Raw genomic sequence first — 23,117 nt, 5'->3', positions numbered from 1 at the left:
TGTGCAAAACTGATTATTTTCTGTCTTTTTAAAACTGAACATTGTTAAGCATTTCAACTGTTGGTGTATGTGTGCTTGGATTGATTACAGTACAAGTGTCATTTGAAAGAAGAATTAATTCTCCCTGTTTTATATTAGACAGAAGATCATTTACATATATATGGACCTAAGACTGAGCCTTGGGGAATCACATATGTGATTTCTTCTCATTCAAAATAATGTCCCCAGACTACATTGGTTGAATTACTATGTACAGCTTTCTGCATACTTATGGTTAAATATGACACTATGCACGGGCTGGCTACACCAGCAATGCCATAAAACTTCAGTTAATCTATAAGAAAGGTAATCTAGATGGAAATAGATAGCGATTGTGCACCCTTTCCTCCAAAGTAGTTCACAAAATAACAACATTATTGAGGCCTGGTGAATGTGGTAGTCAGGAGAGATGCAACATTTCATCCATGTGCACTCAAAACAAGTACTGGAGGACATGAGCTGTGTGAACAGAGGCCCTGTCATTTTATAACAAATAATCACCATTGGGGAACAAGCATTTTACCATAGGATTTACCTGATCAGCCACAACTATCACATAATCCTTGATAATAATGCAGTTTTGCAGAATAACTACAAGGTCCATGAAATGCCATGATATGGCTGTTCAAATCATCATTGAACTCCCACTATGTATTACTGTTGAAACATAAACTCAGACAGAAGTTGAAAATGGTATGAAACAAGACTCATCTGACCACATGATTATCTTCTATTGCTCCACAGTCCAGGCATTGTGGCTAATGCACTCCATTTTCCTGATACAGCCTTTTGCATCACTGATGCATGGTTTTGGAATTCCAGATCACCCTACAATTCCCTGCTTTAGAACTCCGTCCATGTTGTTTTGGTGCTTACAGGGTTTGTGAGTGAGACATTCAGTTCTGCAGTGAGTTTTGTAGCTGCCGTCAACTTTTTTCTCTGTCATAATCCTCTTCAATGACCATCTGTCACAATCACTCAACACCACTTCCATCCAAGATGTGACTTAGCAGATTTTATTCTTCCGCTTTCCCTGTATGTGGGGCAAATCTTTGATATAGTGGCTCTTGATATGTCAAACACTTTGGTCATTTGTGTATAGTAGGACCCACCATATGAGCACTAACAATGTGCACACAATCGAATGCGCTCAGCAATGATATAATCCATGCGCTACTACACAGAACACCATTCTGATCACAACTGACACCTGCAGTGTATTGAGGATATTGTACAAATACTATCTGTGGTCAGATAATACAGTGGAACTTTCTGGCTTGCTGGCTTGGCCAGCATCTTCAGTTATGTTCAAGGATGCCTTTTTCATGATATTTCCTTATTTTTGTCCATCTCCTGTAGGTATAGAATCAGATTCAGTATTTCAGCTGTGAAGAAATTTGGTTTATTTAAAGCAGCAGATTATTGTGCATAAATGAACCCTTCATCTCTATATATATATATATATACATGAACAAAACACACAAACACACACACAGAATTACGAGCTTTCGCAACTGGCAGTTGCTTCGTCAGGAAAGAGGGAAGGAGAGGGAAAAATGAAAGGATGTGGGTTTTAAGGGAGAGGGTAAGGAGTCATTCCAATCCCGGGAGCGGAAAGACTTCCCTTAGGGGAAAAAAAGGACAGGTGTACACTCACACACACACACACATATCCATCCGCACATACACAGACACAAGCAGACATATTTAAAGGCAAAGAGTTAAGGGCAGAGATGTTAGTCGAGGCGGAAGTACAGAGGCAAAGAAATTGTTGAAAGACAGGTGAGGTATGAGCGGCGGCAACTTGAAATTAGCGGAGGTTGAGGCCTGGCGGATATCGAGAAGAGAGGATATACTGAAGGGCGAGTTCCCATCTCCGGAGTTCGGATAGGTTGGTGTTGGTGGGAAGTATCCAGATAACTCGGACGGTGTAACACTGTGCCAAGATGTGCTGGCCGTGCATGAAGGCATGTTTAGCCACAGGGTGATCCTCATTACCAACAAACACTGTCTGCCTGTGTCCATTCATGCGAATGGACAGTTTGTTGCTGGTCATTCCCACATAGAAAGCATCACAGTGCAGGCAGGTCAGTTGGTAAATCACGTGGGTGCTTTCACATGTGGCTCTCCCTTTGATCGTGTACACCCTCCGGGTTACAGGACTGGAGTAGGTGGTGGTGGGAGGGTGCATAGGACAGGTTTTACACCGGGGGCGGTTGCAAGGGTAGGAGCCAGAGGGTAGGGGAGGTGGTTTGGGGATTTCATAGGGATGAACCAAGAGGTTACGAAGGTTAGGTGGACGGCGGAAAGACACTCTTGGTGGAGCTATCCAAATTGAACCCTGCCTGCAACAGTTCCGTCCTCCATCACAGCGGGACCCACCTCCTCTTCCTCAAAATCACCCTCTCCAAACCTTCCAGGAATTTCTCACTTCCAGCCTTGCCTCTCAATCTTTCTTGAAAAACCTTAATCCTACTCCCAACATCACCACAGCCGAATCCCAGGCTATCCGTGATCTGAAAGCTGACGGATCCATCATCATTCTTCCGGCTGACAAGGGTTCCACGACTGTGGTACTTGATCATCGGGAGTATGTGGCTGAGGGACTGCGTCAGCTTTCAGACAACTCTACATACAAAGTTTGCCGAAGTAATCCCATTCCTGATGTCCAGGCGGAGCTTCAAGGAATCCTCAGAACCTTAGGCCCCCTACAAAACCTTTCACCTGACTCCATCAAACTCCTCACCCCACCGTCACCTCGCACTCCTACCTTCTACCTACTTCCTAAAATTCACAAACCCAAACATCCTGGCCGCCCCATTGTAGCTGGTTACCAAGCCCCCACAGAACGTATCTCTGCCTACGTAGATCAACACCTTCAACCCATTACATGCAGTCTCCCATCCTTCATCAAAGACACCAACCACTTTCTCGAACGCCTGGAATCCGTACCCAGTCTGTTACCCCCAGAAACCATCCTGGTAACCATTGATGCCACTTCCCTATACACAAATATCCCGCACGTCCAGGGCCTCGCTGCAATGGAGCACTTCCTTTCACGCCGATCACCTGCCACCCTACCTAAAACCTCTTTCCTCGTCACCTTAGCCAGCTTCATCCTGACCCACAACTTCTTCACTTTTGAAGGCCAGACATACCAACAATTAAAGGGAACAGCCATGGGTACCAGGATGGCCCCCTCGTATGCCAACCTATTTATGGGTCGCTTAGAGGAAGCCTTCTTGGTTACCCAAGCCTGCCAACCCAAAGTTTGGTACAGATTTATTGATGACATCTTCATGATCTGGACTCACAGTGAAGAACAACTCCAGAATTTCCTCTCCAACCTCAACTCCTTTGGTTCCATCAGATTCACCTGGTCCTACTCCAAATCCCATGCCACTTTCCTAGATGTTGACCTCCATCTGTCCAATGGCCAGCTGCACACATCCGTCCACATCAAACCCACCAACAAGCAACAGTACCTCCATTATGACAGCTGCCACCCATTCCATATCAAACGGTCCCTTCCCTACAGCCTAGGCCTTCGTGGCAAACGAATCTGCTCCAGTCCTGAATCCCTCGACCATTACACCAACAACCTGAAAACAGCTTTCGCATCCCGCAACTACCCTCCCAACCTGGTACAGAAGCAGATAACCAGAGCCACTTCCTCATCCCCTCAAACCCAGAACCTCTCACAGAAGAACCCCAAAAGTGCCCCACTTGTAACAGAATACTTCCCGGGACTGGATCAGACCTTGAATGTGGCTCTCCAGCAGGGATACGACTTCCTAAAATCCTGCCACGAAATGAGATCCATCCTTCATGAAATCCTCCCCACTCCACCAAGAGTGTCTTTCCGCCGTCCACCTAACCTTCGTAACCTCTTGGTTCATCCCTATGAAATCCCCAAACCACCTCCCCTACCCTCTGGCTCCTACCCTTGCAACCGCCCCCGGTGTAAAACCTGTCCTATGCACCCTCCCACCACCACCTACTCCAGTCCTGTAACCCGGAGGGTGTACACGATCAAAGGGAGAGCCACATGTGAAAGCACCCACGTGATTTACCAACTGACCTGCCTGCACTGTGATGCTTTCTATGTGGGAATGACCAGCAACAAACTGTCCATTCGCATGAATGGACACAGGCAGACAGTGTTTGTTGGTAATGAGGATCACCCTGTGGCTAAACATGCCTTCATGCACGGCCAGCACATCTTGGCACAGTGTTACACCGTCCGAGTTATCTGGATACTTCCCGCCAACACCAACCTATCCGAACTCCGGAGATGGGAACTCGCCCTTCAGTATATCCTCTCTTCTCGATATCCGCCAGGCCTCAACCTCCGCTAATTTCAAGTTGCCGCCGCTCATACCTCACCTGTCTTTCAACAATTTCTTTGCCTCTGTACTTCCGCCTCGACTAACATCTCTGCCCTTAACTCTTTGCCTTTAAATATGTCTGCTTGTGTCTGTGTATGTGCGGATGGATATGTGTGTGTGTGTGTGTGAGTGTACACCTGTCCTTTTTTTCCCCTAAGGGAAGTCTTTCCGCTCCCGGGATTGGAATGACTCCTTACCCTCTCCCTTAAAACCCACATCCTTTCATTTTTCCCTCTCCTTCCCTCTTTCCTGACGAAGCAACTGCCAGTTGCGAAAGCTCGTAATTCTGTGTGTGTGTTTGTGTGTTTTGTTCATGTGCCTGTCTGCCGGCGCTTTCCCGCTTGGTAAGTCTTGGAATCTTTGTTTTTAATATATTTTTCCCATGTGGAAGTTTCTTTCTGTTTTATATATATATATATATATATATATATATATATATATATATATATATATATATATATGTGTGTGTGTGTGTGTGTGTGTGTGTGTGTGTGTGTGTGTGTGTGTGTGTGTGTGTAACAGCATTCCATTTCATTGACAGGTCAAATATTCGTCTCATCACTACATTTAACTGAATTAGTGATGCTAGCTTCAAAAATGTTTCTTTTTCATAAAAGTTGTTTTCTGCTTCCATAAAGAAACTTACACCTCAACATATCACATGAAATTATTGCCATTTCTAATATTTCTTATGAATCCCATTTCTTGGATCTTGTGAATAGCTGTGAACAGGGAAGTGAATTAACATATGAGATTGCTTAACTGAGCTTTCCTACTGCAACATTATGTTGAAATACCCTTTCACTTTTTCTTCAGCTCAAGAACTTTTACAAAGTGAAGAAGACTTATCCAAAACATCTTGAATGTTGCCTTCCATCAAAAAAAGGATATGTTTATGACATGGACATAATGACAGTTCTAGACCAAAAAGATAATGATGGGAGGATTGTAGTGATCATGCGATTTGGTAAGTGTCATTCTTAAAGACTAAGAACTGCATATGAATAGTGTCCATATACTTGCACCTAAATATTTTGATATTGAAAATTTAATTCTTTATTGATTTTGAATCTTCAGATTGAGTATGAACATTTACATTGTTCAAAGGCAGATATTTTTCACATAACATAACACCTTGGTTGTCTCACTATAATTTTTTCTTTAGTACAACTACACTCATGCTCATAAATTAAGGATAATTGCCGAATGTGTTGCCACACAATGTGGCACTACACAAAACTGCTGCTAATAGCATAGGCACATAGGGAACACACAAGACACAGAGCTGTAAGTCCACAGTATTGGTGATAAGTTGAGAAAACCATTCCGAAACACATGTGCTGCAAAATGCCACTGTTTCTTGTGCATGTACGCCGACATCAGTATGGGATATGATCACCATGCACATGTACACAGGCCGTCCAATGGGTTGGCATACTGTGGATCAGGTCATCGAGTAGCTGCTGGGGTATAGCCTCCCATTCTTTCACCAGTGCCTGTCGTAGCTCCTGAAGTCTCGTAGGGGTTTGAAGATATGCAGCGATACATCGATCGAGAGCATCCCAGACATGCTCAATGGGGTTTAGGTCTGGAGAACAGGTAGGCTACTCCATTCACCTGATATCTTCTGCTTCAAGGTACTCCTCCACAATGGCAGCTTGGAGGGACCATGCATTATCATCCATCAGAAGGAAGGTGGGACCCACTGCACCTCTGGAAAGGCAGACATACTGGTGCAAAATGACATCCCGATACACCTGACCTCTTACAGTTCCTCTGTCAAAGACATGCAGGGGTGTACATACACCAATCATAATCCCACCCCACAACATCAAACCACGATCCCCATACAGGTCTCTTTCAAGGACATTAACGGGCTGGTATCTGGTTCCTGGTTCATGCCAGATGAAAACTCAGCAAGAATCACTGTTCAGACTATACCTGAACTCATACTTGAACATAACCTGGGACCACTGTTCCAGTAACCATGTACTGTGTTCTTGACACCAGGCTTTACAGGCTCTCCTGTGACCAGGGATCAGTGGAATGCACCTTGTAAATCTGCAGGCAAATAAACCATGTCTGTTCAGTCATCTGTAGACTGTGGATCTGGAGACAACTGTTCCAGTGGCTGCAGTAAGATCCTAAGCAAGGCTACCTGCAATACTCCATGGTCATCTGTGGGCACTGATGGTGAGATATCAGTCTTCTTCTTGTGTTGTACACTGTGGACGTCCTGTACTGTAGTGCCTGGACACATTTCCTGTCTGCTGGAATCATTTCCATAATCTTGAGATCACACTTTGTGGCACACGGAGGACTCATAATACAATCTGCTGTGTTTGACCAGCTTCCATTTGCCCTGGTATTCTACCTCTCATAACGTCATCAATATGTGCTCTTTGAGCCATTTTCAACACACAGTCACCATTAGCACGTCTGAAAATGTCTGCACACTTACTTGCTGACATGAACCAACACACCTCTGCATATGTGGACTGCTGCCCGTGCCACCGCTCGATTACCGCAGGTCAAATGCACCGCATGGTTGTATCTCAAGATGATTTTAACCCACAAACTGCCCACCAGAGCATTGTTTCACCATGTATCAACATCATTCTTAATTTATGAGTATGACTGTAGTATTAACTGTTCAGATTGTGTGTAACGGAATTACTATTTTATTACTAAGGTTAATTAAATGATTCTTTCAGAAAAACTGGATTACAGAAAGATTGCAGTAGAAGAATGCTTCCAGACAATAGCAACAGTGCTTTCATTTTGTTGTGAAGATCCTCACGTTCAAATCTCTGGTGCAGTATTTATTGTGGATATGACAGGGTATGGACTTCAACATTTCCTAGTTGCAACACCATCAAACTTATCACTTTTCATTAAAATGTTCCAGGTAAAAATCAGCATTCTGTTTTGCAACTAATATTAATTGTAAGTCATGTATGTCTGCAAAAGAGATATGTTTGAGTAATCACATTTCATCTATGAAAATATGATTTTACAGGATGGCTTTCCTTTAAGGCTGAAGGCTGTCCATATTGTAAATGCACCATCAGTTTTTGCTACTGTGTTTGCAATTTCTAAACCATTTTTGAAAGAAAAGATGAGACAAAGAGTGAGTATCGTATTGAAATGGTATTGGTGTACTTTGAAACAGCTTACTTTCTGTATTCCAATGTAGTGCCAATATAAGATAATGTCATGTTTTTAATATGCACTGTGAACAGGGAAACATTAGACTTGTTTTTGATAACTGAATTTTTCAGATTCATGTTCATGGTAGAAACATGTCTTCCTTGCATGAATATGTGCCTTATGAGATACTACCAAAACAGTTAGGAGGAATGGTACCTGATTTCAACTTCAATTCATTCAGACACAAACTACAACAAAATGAAAGTATGATCAAAGGTAATACGTTCTTAGTTTGATATTAATCAACTTATACAAGATGGTTCAGAATTCTGTTTCTAACAATTAACATTTCACTAGAAGTCATGCAATTTTTGCAAAAACTTAGCTGCTGACTTGATGATTCATATAATAAATTTAGTTTAATATGTTTTAGCACTGCTTATACATGGCATTTCTTTGTTGTTGTTGTTGATAATGATGATCATGATAATGGTGATGACACTGGTGGTGCTGTTACTGTGTTTATGCTATCTGCAATAAATAACATACATATAGAAATGCTGAACTAGAACCACATTTAATCATGGCTTGGTAAAGATGCACATGACATTAACCTGTGCACTGTACAAGAAGTGAATATTTCTAGTACCAGAGAGAGACTGACATGGCTACTTGGCATGAACAAAGATACAGCATGTCAACTAAAGAGTTTACAGTATATTTGAAGCACTTCTACTCTTACAAATATACTATCAAGTATGTTGTAAACAGATAAATCTATCACCTTGATAGGTAACCCTAGTCTTCAAATTACTGAGTTAATAATTACAAGTAGAAAAATAAGAGAAAACCAAAATTACTGCTTAAAAAAAATGTCAAACACTGTCACAAGGATTGAGACAGGCCACTAGCCATTGTTTGGCCTGACATCAGCAATGCAGGGTGCCTATGCAAGTGACTCCTCACCATGACAGAAGCCGGCTACCTTCGAGTCTATGCTGGCCAGCATCACCAGAGTGTGGTGTGTCGGTGTCATGTTGCTGTGATGGAATTGTATAAAACATTCCTGTTGACCACTAGTGAGTCTTTGGGCCCATTGGCTTGTCACTCCATCCCTCACCCCAAGTGCTGTCTACTCCACAAGGTGATGTGAGGAGAACTGTTGTCACTACTGGTGGGCAGCAGAGGGTGTATCACTCCCTGCAATGCAATATCCAAATCAAAGTTGTGATACCATCATTGTGAGATGACTGAGGCTATAGTTTGTGTTTTGGTGATGATCATGTGGTTGAGAGCTTGATGGCAGCGTAACTGCAGAGTTACTTTTTTGAGGCTGGAGGAGCCATGGAAACTCTTTTAGTTTAGGGGTAATTCTAGGGATGGCTGGAGCCCATGTCATGTGCACAGTGTAATTTACTTGGGAATTCTGTCCTTTGTGCCAAATCTGTGGCATTTGTTTGTTTTACATGTCATCATTTTAGCCATATGGCAAGACAGTGTAGGGAGTTCAGATGGTTTGTGATTAGATAGAATAAATAAATGTGATACTGTTGGTAACTGAAGAGTGTTCAGTCCTTGTTATTTTTTAGTTATTATTACTGAAATTGTAAATATGAGTAAGAGTGATGCAATGGCATAATCAGAAACTCAAGATGTCACCAGTGAGGAAGCTATGCAATCATTAATTGATCAGGTAGCTCAGTTAAGGGCAGAGAATATACTTGTAAACAATAAACTAGCAGAGAAAGGCGAGTTGGGGTTTTTGAAGTTGCAGAATCTAGGGGCTGGATCTGGCTAAGTGAACCTTTTTCTCCCTTTTCCAGAGGCTGTGTTATCAATTGTGGAAGACCTCTTGTCAAGGCCTAATGAAGCCATGGAGGATTTTGTGGACAGAATTAGGAAACGTAATGTGCATACATATGAGCTGACATACAGTGATGAGGCAAACAAGGCGTTGCTAGCAAGCAAAGTAATGGGCTGTCATTGCTTTCCTAAGAGGTTTAGCTCTGGAAACATCAGGAGTGCGTACAGTAGTGCACCTAGGAATCTCTACATGGCAGTTAAGCTAACAGTGGAACTCAAGGAGATTGATGGTGCGAGAGGGGTAAGAGATCAGAGAAATGTGTTTGAGCAGATATGAGGTATTTTAATCATGGACATATGGTGCATGTTCGGAGGAAGTGCTGTCAGTCACAGAGTGATGGGGGTTGTATGAACTATCAGTCATTCTGTGGGAATAACAATAGCTAGGGTATGAAACAGCAGCAGTATTATAGGAATAATTTCAGGTGTGGTCTGGGTGTTAATAAGCATCCGTTAAACTCAGAAGGGAGCCCCAGACCTACTGAAAGGTGTTCTCAGTACAATTGAATGCAGTGGATATGAATACAGAGGTGGAATGTGCCATAGCAGGAATAATAGATGGTAAGAAGTGTACACTTTTGTTGGACAGAGGGGTGTATGTATTGGTGGCCTCTAGAGATTTAGTGGGTAAGAGGCAATGTGCTCCACCATGTTTTGATTTGTGTGGGGTGTAGGATAGTGAGACATGGCCACTGGGGTCAGTGATGGTGAATTTTAACTTAGAGGAAACCAAGTTTAAGCAGTGTGTGGAAGTGGTATCTCATGTAAATGAGGGCAGCAGTATGATCCTTGAGCTAGACTTTATGCATTAACAGCATTCCATAATTGACCTTCAGAAATGTGTGATGGAACTTTGTGGGAGGATATTCATTCTAGGGGAAGCTGTTGTCAACATTGATTTGCCTTGAGGAGCATCTCTTTTACAAGACAGTCCAGTTAAACTGCAAGAAATGATATTAAGGCTTCCATGATCATGTGGCGAGTGGCACTGGGAAGTCACTTTGTGTGAATGTGGAGACTGACTTACCAGATGGAAGAACTGTTATTAGAGTTTCAGGACTTGCTCTTTCTATGAGGACCATTACCTGTAATGAACATGATGCAACACAAGGTTCCTACAAGGAATGAAGCACTGGTGTACTGGAGGCTGTAAAATATGCCACAGTCTCTGCAGCCAATTTTGGAGCAGTTTGTCAATCAAAAGTTGGCTGATAGCACAATATGAGATAGTAGCAGATCTTGGGGGGGGGGGGGGGGGGGGAGTAGGAATTGTTATTATACCAAAGGAGTCTGTGGACAAAGGGAGGAGTTACTGCCATTTGAACAGCCATTTGAACTACCAAATGCTTTCCCCATTCCAAATATCACAGAAACCGTTGATAATCTTTGGTAGTGTTGGTATTTCACAGTGATGGATTTGAGAATTAGTGGAATAAATTAGAGATGGACCCACAGGACAGAGAGAAGACTGTGTTTACAGTATCTTGGGGGCATTATCAGTACAGAAGAATGCTGTTTCATTTAAAGAGTGCACCAGTAACAATTCAGTGTTCATTGGATGGAGTGTTAAAAGAATTGAAGCCCCATCAGTCTTCAGTGTATCTGTATGACACGTTTGTTTTTAAGAGATGTGCAGGACCATAGGGATGTACTCAAGAAATTACAGGCTGACATTTAACACCGAGTACTGCAAAATTTCATTTTAGAGTTGGAAGAAGCAAATTACTTAGGTCATTTAATTAATAAGTATGATGTGAGGACCGATCTGAGATTGACACAGGGAGTGTGGGATTTTCCAGTACCAGGAACAAGCAAAGAGTTATTGTCTTCCCTGGGCCTCGTAAGTTATAGAAAATTCATGAGGCAGTCTGCGGATAGAGCATGACCTCTTATACAATTACTAAGGAAAGGTACCAAATTTGTGTGGCTTGAGGATTTTCAGAAGGCATTTGCTGCATTAAATGAAGTTTTCATGTCAAGCGCAAAGTTAGTGTTTCCACATTTTCAAAAGGAATTTATTTTATTTTGTGATGCATTGAACTATGCTCTCGGTTGCATTTTGAGCCTGGAGGTCAATGCAGGAGAACTCACTATCACTTTTGCAAGACAATTTAATAGAGCTGAGAGGAATTATTCTAGGACAGAGAGAGAGAGAGAGATGCCTAGCCTTTTGTACAGAGTGAGAGTCTTCTGGTGTTACTTGTATGAAAAGATGTTTAAAGTGAAGACTGACCATGCTGCTTTGAAATTTTTACTATGTTTGAAGGACTCATCTGACAGACAGACAAGATCAGACTCAGTGAATTTGTGTATGAAGTAATCAAAAAATCAGGGATGGAACTCGGAAATGTAGATGCACTAAGCAAGAAGGTAGCAGTAATACAAGAACTAGTTTAAGATCTTGCTTAGTGTTAAGCAGCACAGAGTGCAGACAGACAGTGTAAGCAGTACAGTAAGCAGCAGCAGTTCAGCATGTGTGATGGATTATTGTGTAGGGAGATGTGATTAGGACCACAACTGCTTGTACCAGCAAAGTTAAGGCAAGAGGTGCTAAGACAAATGTGTGATCATGTTTTGTTAGGTCATGGAGGGTGCAGAGTGAGATATCAGAAGGTGGCAGAGAAATACTGGTGGATAGGAGGGAAAAGCAATGTCGATATGTACATCAGAAAATGTGTCAATCAATCAATATTCATGCTGCGTATTGGATTTGGAAAGAAGTACTATTTCAGATGTTGCCATATTGTCTTATTGGAATGGCTATGTTAGGTCTGTTCAGCTGATCTCCAGCAGGGAATCATTTTGTGTTGACTATAACAGACCACATTTCTTCTTACACTGAGATGGTGCTGACTGCTGATGCTTGACCAACAAGCACTTACAGTTCCTTAAGTGTCAGTGAATAGATAGATGTTGAAGTTTGTGGTGCCATAGACAATAATTATGGATCAATGGATGAACTTCAGGTCAGACCTGCTGAAGGAATTGTGCCAGCATTGAAAGTGAAAAAAGACAAAACTGAGAACTAGTTCACTTTGTCCTTAATCAAATGGCATCAGGCATTTGGTAGGATGCTTATTTGTTATGTTAACCCCCACCATACAGACTGACCCACATATTTATCTTTTGTGGTAAATGTATATAATTTGAAGGTACACACCAGCACTAAGCTATTGCTATTCAAAATCGTTTCTGATAAGAAGATGCCATCACTAGTCGATATGATTGAGTAGAAAAGGGGCAGGAATGGAGTGTCAGTTCAAGAACTTGTGAGAACAGTGAGGGAGGTTTGGAAGAAGATCCAACAGGTGAACAGCAAGGCATTGAAAGCCAAGAGTAAGACATTTACAGCCATTCAGGGGTTAGCCAGAAGCAAGCCCAGGCATTATGTTAGTGGAACCAAGGAAGAAAGGGAAAAGTAACAGGCAGAAGAATGAGCAGCAGGAAAGGAGGTCCTATACCTTGTATACTGTTTGTGTTAAGGCCATGAAGGTAATCAACATGTTTTGTGCTTTGTTATAATTTTCTTTTTTTGTGTATTATGTAGGTTGTTAAGGTGATTTTAGGTAGGGTCATATGTGTACCTTTAATTAATTGATGAGAGCTGCTGATTGGAGACAGCTGGCTGCTGGGGAGAAGGGAGCTGTCCTCAGGTTGCCATTAGGAGAAGGCAAGTAAAGGAGAAGACTAGTTTTGTCCATGCTGTACACTTTCACCTTTGTCGGAATGGGAGTGCTGCCAGGTCATAGCTTGGGCAGAGGAGTTACATTTTTCAGGCAGCAATATGTGTTATCATCTAGTCACAAATGCTCATTAAGTTTGATTTCAGCATATGAGAACTATGGAAGGAGGTAAGATGTTTGAAGAGGTATTTTCAGCTTTACAACAATTAGCGTGTAGTAATGGAGTACTCAGGAAGGGGAAAAAGGAAATGGAGGCATACTCAAAACACTATTTGGGTCAGCAGATGCAAACAACATAAATGAACTGAACAGGACATCTGAAACCCTAGAGAATTATCAGAAGGGAATAGGGTGACTCTATATTTGCATTCCATATGCTTTGTGAGTTTCAAAAACGGCATGTTCTACAACACACGCATGCCTCAGCAGTTAACTAGAGAGGTAATTAATTATGGCAGAGCATCAGCTAACAAACTAAACTGGTATTTAGAGGCAGTTCAAGCGTGGATGCAAGTTTCAAATGTAAAAATAAGAGTAACAGGACTGTCGCAGTCACTGGGATATAGCATCTGGCATTCAAGAGTTGACCAGTTTGAAGGAACCCATTCATCAGGCACTTATGATGTAAGAAAATATTATTATTATTATTATTATTATTATTATTATTATTATTATTATTATTATTATTATTATTATTTAAGCATCAGATTGAGAAGGGGAAGCAACATATATTTGCATGGCTCCCTTTCCGATTTAGAAAGTGCCGCATACCATTGTGGAACAGTTAGGCTTTGCGCGAGTGATGTGCGATTAGAGAAATTTTCTAAGAAATTCCTGGACGTCACTCTCACTGAAAATGTACCTAAGGGCCAGTTTAGAACTGAGTTTGATGAATATTACAAGGGGGAGGGGGGGGGAGGGATATAAGTAGTATGTTAACATCGGCTGTGACTGTTCTGTCCACACAATGACATGTTGGACATGGTTGGCTCTGTAAAAAAAACTTTGCACACAGAAAGTAAATGATTAAGCAAACACAAATTTAGAGTATTTGACACTATAATTATGAACTTGGATGTACATATAACATGTTAACACTTACGTCAATAACAATGACAGAGCTTGAGTGGTTTGAAAAGTTTATAAATCACGTAGAAATGTCCATTTATTAACCACTCTGTGTTTTTCATACATACTAGTCTCACACGCAACAAAATAACAGTATTTATCATTAGATTTAAACAAATTACAAATTTTATAATGACACCTATGTAATGGTGCATCCATATTAGACAGGAGATAAAAAGACAGTTATATTGTCCGGCAAGGGATGATGGGTTGCGCACTTGTTTTTTGTAATATCCAAATGTCTTCAGAGTCTGTCTTTAATATCAATGTTTTTACATGGGCATTGAATTAGTCTATGTTTCTTAGGTGTGTCAGTGGCACTGGATTCATTTCTCTTTGTAAATTGTTAAAATACATCATTACAACACGTAGTTAAATATTATACATTGGCAAATAAATGGATCTTGGCTTCTTTCATTACTCAAATCAGTGTTTTATGTGACGAGATGTGGCAGTATGAAAATACAACATCTCACATTACATAAGCAATTGAACCTAGCCTTATTATCACCTGAGCAATACCTGAAGGGGTAGAGAAAGGTGTAAAGAGAATTATCACCACAGCTACAATTAACAGCGGAGCACAGCAGCCAGAACCTGCATTTCTACTACTATGGGGCAATGGCAGAAGCAAAAGCAAATAGTGCATGGCTGTATGTGTCAGTGAAGGTACCATGGGTGACAAACACACATTGTTTAAGTGTTACTTGGTGCACACCTGCCCAGTAAAGCTAGAAACTGTGGGGAAGTTTGTGCAGGTAAAAGAGGATGGTGCTTTACTGGTGATGGAAAATGGGGATCAGGAAGTGGTAATGACTAAGTGTGAGGTACAGCAATGCAAAAGCAGTGTGGTTACCATATGTCCTACTCACTAGATCCAGATGGGAGGAAGAAGATATGCCATGCATTTGTCCAGGGGCAAGGCCGTAGGTCATCCATGTCAAAAGTTGGTGATAGAACCAGAGCCGTACTCCCAGCAAGTGGATCTTCATGGGGTGTGTTCAGTGTATGATGACATAATAGTGGTTTCAAGTAGCTATGAACAAGGGAAGCTAATGGAAGCAAGTCACTTATAATTAAGAAGAGTGGGCTGTTAGTTACGGGAACTCTTTGTGGTACTATGGGACCAGTGCTTCAGTTACCAGCTACAGTACAGGAGTTACTCTTTAAGTATAATACAGCCACTGCTGTATTACCTGGATAAGCCCTTAGAAATGTTTCCTGGACAAAACTTTATCTTCTTGAACGATACCTGGGAGCCAAGCCTAATTCATTCAATAAGTTACATGATAGCTGTACAGGATGGGTGAATCTTGGTGGAGCAATTAATGCTGTATCAGGATAATAGGCATCATGTAACCACAAACTTGAGGGTTACAGTTTCTAGAGACATACTGACTCTGATTTTGCTCCTCATAGCTCTTACTTATCAGAGATAACTAACCATTCAGAAACCCAACCTAAGAGTAGCCCAGGTTCCAATGGACTGGATTCCCTGAGCAAGCAATGGAGAATGAATTTGTAGAGATTAGAAAGAGGGGAAGCACTCATAAAATTTAATGTAGTAAATAGTGTCACATAGTAATGTGTAATGTAGTATAGTTAGCAACAGAGTTTAAAAATGCCAGTCTGGTATAATCTTGGGAGCTTGTACACATTTTATAGCTCAAGGGTGATATAGCCACAGTGTCCTGAACAAGGCCCAAGGGACCAGGTCTTTCCCATGGAAGGGTACAATATAGTGTCACTACCTACTTTTAGTGAAATTTATGGGAGTTTGTAAGGAGACCACCTAAATGTGTTGCAGTAACATCCATGGGCTGGTAACCCGAGTGTTGCAATGTGTGGGTCAGTTAACACATATGCAAAAGTATTGTCAGGTGGACTAGCCATACTTGGTGAAACATACATCACACAGTAGTGATAGCCAGAGTATGTGGACGATGCACCACACCAGGACAAGACCCATGTTGTGCGCTACTTAACCAGAGGCTGCAACAAATGTGTCTCAGAGGTGTGCATTTTGAGGCAGGTTCATTTAAAGTCCAGTAGCACCGCCATGATGCGATTTCCGTGCTACATTATGAGATGACTGGCCACTATCAGCTGCTTCCATGGCTTCAGACTGGGATAGGTCAGCCACCTCCTGCACTGAGCTCCTTGTGAGACTTGGTACCACAGTGCCACCAACCTACAATCCACATCTGCTGTCACCAGAAACCTGCTAGGTGACACAGATCATGTCCCGTGCATGGTAGTCTTCACCTGTCTGCCTCCACAGTGGATGCACATGGCTACTGAGTCACCAGGTGTGGCCATTGCACAGTGGGACACAATCATAGCAGAAACAGGAGAATGTCACTGACCTAAAAACCATAGCCTATTGTCAGGTCTCCAGCCCTTGCTCAGCCAGTCATCAACAATACGTGGCAAACGCCTCACCAAGGTTGAAGCAAGTCGCCTGTGAGTTGATGCTAACCAGAGTCACCAGAGTGGGTCATGTGTACCTCACATTGCTACAACTTGATGTGTATTTGGCTTTGAATAAAAAATGTCTCTCAACTACCGGTGTGTCACGGGGCCCTAAAGCTCATCGCTCCACCACTCATCCCACCGAATGTCATCTGCACTCGTAAAGGGTTAGATTTTCAATGATGTATCGCCTTTACAGATATCTGTCAGTGTGCATAAAACTGAAAGTAGTGATGCCCATATTAATAAATTGTAGGGTCAGCTACTTAGCTGGTTTTACATGGGCTTCAGTGTCTTCTTTGGGAATGATTGTCAGAACAGGTATAGTCATTTTGACGAAATTATCTACCAAGTTTATGTGGTACATCAGGATAGAAATTAAGCAATGGATAAAATTTTGTTGAAACTGACTGGGATGAAGCTAAGTGGAGCGCACATATTGAGTATGCATCGTGGTGCAAACAATGTCAATACTTGGAAGAGGTGAAGTACAAACAAGCAGGGAGTTTATTGCCTCAGAATATGTGAAGGAAATGTCAGGAACACCTGATTCAATACAGCAATGCAGCACAATGCTCTTTTGTAATGGGGCTATGCATTGTAATTACACCTATACCCGGGCCGCTGAAACATTGCACTTGACGTTTGCGTGTGAAGTTGGCAGCGTAACAGAGTAACAAGTGAAGAACGATAGGCGCTAGGCGTTCAGCGTGGGGCGCCAGCCAATCACAGCGCAGTGAGCACTGCTGTTACTCACGTGCTGTGACGTCAAAGATCCCGCGTTGCCGGCTTTGTTTAGTGAATGTGTATACAACGTGAGTTGTGTGTTGTTTACCGCGTGTTTTCGTTGTACTGTATGCTATATCGTTATGACTTTTGTTACGTTGTGAGTTTACGTACTTGGAAAATGCCACCGAAAAGACTTCGTTCACCTAGTGACAATCCTTTGCATCGAGGGGTGCTGCTAAACAGCCAGGCACTGGAGTTGCTACGCAGAACTCGTCAGTTTTACGAGCAGGAGAAAAACTACATAAGCATTCATGGACAGCCATCAATTCCTGCCGACAAAGTGGTGGAACGTACATCGAAAACTCTTGGTTTTAGCGCAAGAATGGTAGTAAGTAAGGGAGTATTACTACAAAACTTGGAAGATACTGACGTGAGCCGTAATGATTCCGAGCTGTCTGGATCAAATAATACATTTTTATCAACCCCGGGAAAGAAGAAAAAGCGGTGTAGTCCTATCACAGATTTATATTCTTTCCAGACTGATGCAGTTCATAGGCATGTTTATGCTTACTACAGCAGAAAAGAGTATCCAACTGTAGCTAAGTTATTAATCTCTTCAAAAGAAAGTGAACTCTTCAGGGGTGGTAAAACATCACTAAAAATTGTGCTAAAAAATATGGGTTTCCGTTACAAAATGCTAGACGCACGCAAAGTACTGTTAGAGAGGGCACATATTGTTACCGCTCGTAGCATTTTCTTGCACAAAATTGTGGGCAGAGACATTAATTCCATAATTTGGCTAGATGAAACGTGGGTTAATGCCGGGGAAGCTGTCAGTAAATGTTGGACGGATAACACACCCAGCAGTAGCGGCCATCAGCCGACGGGAAGAGGAGCTAGATTAATTGTGGTCCATGCAGGCTCCTCCAGTGGTTTTGTCCCTGACGCACTTTTAGTTTTTAGATAAAAAAAGACTGGTGATTATCATGAAGATATGGATCACACACGATTTGTTGAGTGGTTCAGGAACCTTTTAAAACAATTTCCTGTCCCTACAACAATTGTAATGGACAATGCTCCATATCATTCGGTGATACAGAACAAAGCCCCAACTACAAATGATCGGAAAGAAGTTATGGTGCAGTGGTTACAGGCTCGAAATATTGCAGCGGATATGGGTATGACAAAGGTTCTGTTAAATTCTCTTGTTAAAGAAAATAAGCCTACGACACCTACATACGTAGTAGACGAAATTGCCAAGGAGCAGGGTCATACTGTAATAAGGCTGCCACCATATCATTGCCATTTCAACCCTATTGAATTAGTATGGAGTGACGTAAAAATGTATGTAAGGAACAACAACAAGTCCTTTACAATAACAGAGGTGGAAAAGCTGTTGCGTGAAGCTCTTGTGACTGTGGATGCAGCCTCATGGAGAAAAAAAGTAGAGCACGTCGAGAAGCTTATACGAGCAGCACAGACAATTGAAGGCATTATCAGTGGCCATGAACAATTAATGATTTGTCTTGCCGATGACGATGATGAAGACGGTTTTAGCGATGAATTGGACAACAGTGACAATGGCGAGCTGGATGGAATTGCGCCATTATCGCTGTAAATTGGCGAGTGAAAAAATTCTAATATTGGTTATTTATTGCAATCTCGGTTATTATTTATTTTGTAAACTACGTACATTATTGATTTTAAAGTACCAGTCGTCAGATGCTCGTTTTTTGTATTTCTTTGCTCCGTTATCGAAAGGGTGCGCATTGTTATGCTTTTACATGCATTATTATACGGGTGTTTACTTCCTGTCATTGTAGTACAACTAAAAACGAGTTTTTATATACATTGTAATTGCTCAATCGCTTGCATTTACGAGACGGGGCGGAAAACTGTATCGTCTGCTGTGTGTATAGAGGCTGCTGTTGCAACATTTCTATTACAGTATAGCCAACCTAACTAGACAAAAAGCGAACTGTCAAGTGCAATTTCTTGCCGGCGGGGGTATAGTGACAATGAAACAATACCTTTTCATGCTGCAAACTTAGCATAAAGAGATGCTCTGATGCTCTGAAACTGAACACTAGACTAGCCAGGAGCACTGACAAGCTCAAAAAATGGGAGCACATTCAGTCACCAATACAAGGCATCATATCATCGACTTTTATAGAACCCTCAACTTCCTTCCACTCATTCTCAGAGTTTGACCACTCCATCTGCATCACTAATGCATGGATGGCCCAGCGAATATAATGAAGTGTTACCAACCATTGTCAGATAGAGTCTACTGTTATGAGTCTACAGCCATTTGCCTGTGTAGGAAACTTCAATTCTGCAAGCTGTATTCCTGCCAATCACACCCATGACCACCTGAAGATGAGAGTAGATCAATTTTCCTTGAATGAAGAACTGATCTCCCCATTGGTGAGTTATTTATCTAGGGAACAGAGTGGTTGTACCACCACTCTTGGGCACTATAAGTACTACCTTACTGGTTGGGGGCTAGGACTGCCTCTCAGGCTGTCCTTCGTGCTGCTGCTGAATCTTTTGCCTAAGAAATGGTGCAATACAGTGGATAATCCTGAAATAGTGGCTAATATTTTCAACTTTCATTTCTTAACAGTCACAAATCAAATGGGGTGCTTGGATTTGGCAAAGAAAGCTACAGAATTTGTGCATAACCTCTTAACTAACAAAATAGGTGAGATGCATGTTCGGAAAACGACAGTGAAAGAAACTGAAAAAGTAATTCTGTCCTAAAAAAAGTAAAAGCTTTACTGGAGTTGATAACATTTCCAGCAAATTATTGAAATATTGTTGTAGAGAAATAAGTACAGTCCTCAGCCATATTTATAATATGTCACTGGAAGAAGGCATATTCCCTGACAGGCTAAAATGTGGATTTATACAACCCATTTATACAAAGGGAGAATAGACTGATGCTACAAATTATCGACCCATTTCATTACTCTCAGTTTTTTCTTTAAACTAGAGAAACCTGATGCACAACTGAATGGTTGAGCCAACACCCTAGGAATGAGTGGAACAGAAGGCAAACGGCTTGGATTCTATCTGTGTGATAGAAAGCAAAAAGTAATCATGGAAGGACTGCATGGTGGCCACGTGTCTTCAGACTGGGGCTCCATTGCCACTGGAGTAGCTCAAGGCTCAGTATTGGAGTCACTTCTTTCTCTAATATTTAGAAATGATCTGCCACTCAGCACAGAACATGGGAAAATCATCATGTTCACTTATGACACTACCACAGTAGTTAATAATCCCTAGGGGACTGCATCAAATGAAATAGTAAATAAGGCTTTTGCAGATATGACAAAATGGTTCGAAACTAATGGTCTTTCCAGCAAACTAAAAAATACAAATTATGTTCTTTTATCCTAAATGGGTGAACATTTGGGTCCTCCAAGTTCTTGTGTCTGCAAATAGACAGCAAACTTAAGTGGCACTACCATATCCAAGAGCTGTGCAAAGCATTAAGTTCAACAACATTTTCCTTGAGAATCGTATCAGACAATAGGGAGATGGCCACAATAAAAACAGCATACTTTGGCTATTTCCATCATCTTATGGCCTACAGTGTAATATTCTGGGGAAATCAAACCAATAGCAAGAAAAGTGTTCCATGAACAGAAATGAGCCTTAAGAATTATGTGTGGAGTATGTCCTAGGCACTCAAGCTGGAATCTATTTAGGGACCTTCAAATTTTTACAGCAACTGTTTTACAACAATAAACCAATAGTTTGTCCAATAATTATAACACCAGAAGAAAACTTGATATTCTTTATGATTTAAGCACAAAGAGCATGGTGCAGAAGGGAGCTTTATACAGTGGCACCCGTATTTTTAATGCTCTTCCACCAATAATGAAAGAACTGCTTGGAAATATACCCAGGTTTAAAGAAAAGCTGAGGCAGTTCCTTCTAGATGGATCATATTATAGTATAGATGAATTTCTAAGCCAAAATGCTAAGTATGCTTAAATCTATTTTTGTGGCCTTTATGGTCTAATCATCATTCTTTGTCTAGCTACTGTGTAGTTTAAAACTGAAATGCATGTATATCTGAATGTATAATGGTATATTTGTTCAGATGTCTCGTATGATAACTCATAAGTAAGATTATATGTTAGTTTATTTGTTTCTGTTATATATATGATGAGGACAATGTACTTGTGCACTAAACAATAATTTGTAAAAATTTCACTCATTCTATATCCAGAGATATATTCTCATATGGATCTACAGAACATGAAATACATAAATTCCTTTCACTGCTTGTATTCCAGTTAAGAGTTTAGAGTATTGTAATATTTTAAGACTTACACAATGTTCAAAGATTTTTTATAATAAAATATAGCCTATAGTTATGGTTCCAACTTCATTTGCTGTACATATTGTACATATTTTTCCTGGAGAATGTATGTATGATATACTTTTCTTTACTTTTCAGAATGTTTTAGTACTGTCTCCTGTATAATTCCTGCGGAAAATTGTATTCTCTTATTTATCATTCCTTCTTTATTGAAGTCACCCATTACAATCCTATACATTACTTACTTCGTTTAACAGTTTTTATGACTCCTTATAAAGATATCAAACTTTTTATCTTTGCATGAAAATACAAATAGCTCTCAAATGTCTTCATTTTCTAGGTATTTAAGTTTGTGTTTGACATTATTTCAGTAGAAAATCAACCAAAGTATTACTTAATTTTGCTAGACATGGTATCATGTGACAGTTTGCTCAGACACCTAAATGTCTTATGACAAATGAAAATCTTATATTCAGAACATTTTTTTCAGCATGGAACAAATATGGATATGGTATGGAACCCCAAGACAATTTCGAAATTGGAATGTCAAAATGAATGTCAAGATTAAAACCTTACTGTGTCTAGGTAGTACAGTCAATGAAAACTGAAACATTTGTGCCATATGTATTAACAACATCATTGAAACAGGACAGAATTTATATGTTAGAAACAAACCATTTTGAACATTATCTCATATAAATTCTTAGTCATTATAAATTGCAGTAAGAATAGAAATGTCTCCTATCAAAGTGTAAAATATATTCATTTTGTCTCAGGAAATCTGTTGGAGTTAATCTTAGTGACATTACATCATATGTCCATTTATTGTATATTTTTCAGTATTAAAATGCTTACTTTCCTTATTGTTGTCTATATTCTTATTCTTTCCAAATCAATGTCATAGTTTTACCTCAGTTTTAATAACAAAATAAATATCCACATATGAACATTTTATGTTCAGTAGCTTCTGACACAGATGAGTACTGTCAAGAATATGGAATTCTTAGACAAAGTAAATGCAATGAATATGTGGTGATATAAAGAAAAAGAGACATAAGAGCATATTATTAAACACAATGAACACTTATTATCTACAGTCATAGTATCTGTGTGTACTAGAATCATATTACCAATTTATTACTAATTCTGCATCATTCACAATGCTTGGGTGGACAGAATGTGTCATGATTACTATGAGAGTGAATCAATTGTAAACATAATTTTTGTTCCTAAGCATCAACAGTTGGTAGGACTGGATCCACTCTTCTAGTATTGTTGAGTGGGTCTGTTAGGAGTGGGGAGAGCCAGCCGTTACATACTTCCAAGAGTTTT

The 23,117-nt window shown here is 40.7% G+C and overlaps 1 protein-coding gene across 4 annotated transcripts in view; it reads left to right on the top strand.

Annotated features, from left to right (window-relative positions):
* Positions 1–22,648, top strand: part of LOC126325807 (clavesin-2-like) — a 142,863-nt gene extending 120,215 nt beyond the window's left edge. For all 4 annotated transcript variants that reach the window (XM_049995296.1, XM_049995305.1, XM_049995313.1 and 1 more), the window contains 5 exons: positions 5,244–5,394; positions 7,142–7,335; positions 7,447–7,557; positions 7,709–7,853; positions 22,276–22,648. In XM_049995296.1, coding sequence (XP_049851253.1) covers positions 5,244–5,394; positions 7,142–7,335; positions 7,447–7,557; positions 7,709–7,853; positions 22,276–22,340 — 666 coding nt within the window. In that variant the 3' untranslated portion in view covers positions 22,341–22,648. The remainder of the gene's footprint in view (positions 1–5,243; positions 5,395–7,141; positions 7,336–7,446; positions 7,558–7,708; positions 7,854–22,275) is intronic.
* Positions 22,649–23,117: the final 469 nt, after the last annotated feature.

Source organism: Schistocerca gregaria, chromosome 2 (genome assembly GCF_023897955.1).
Source record: "Schistocerca gregaria isolate iqSchGreg1 chromosome 2, iqSchGreg1.2, whole genome shotgun sequence".
Lineage (NCBI taxonomy): Eukaryota > Metazoa > Arthropoda > Insecta > Orthoptera > Acrididae > Schistocerca > Schistocerca gregaria.
This window is presented reverse-complemented; position numbering and strand designations above follow the sequence as displayed.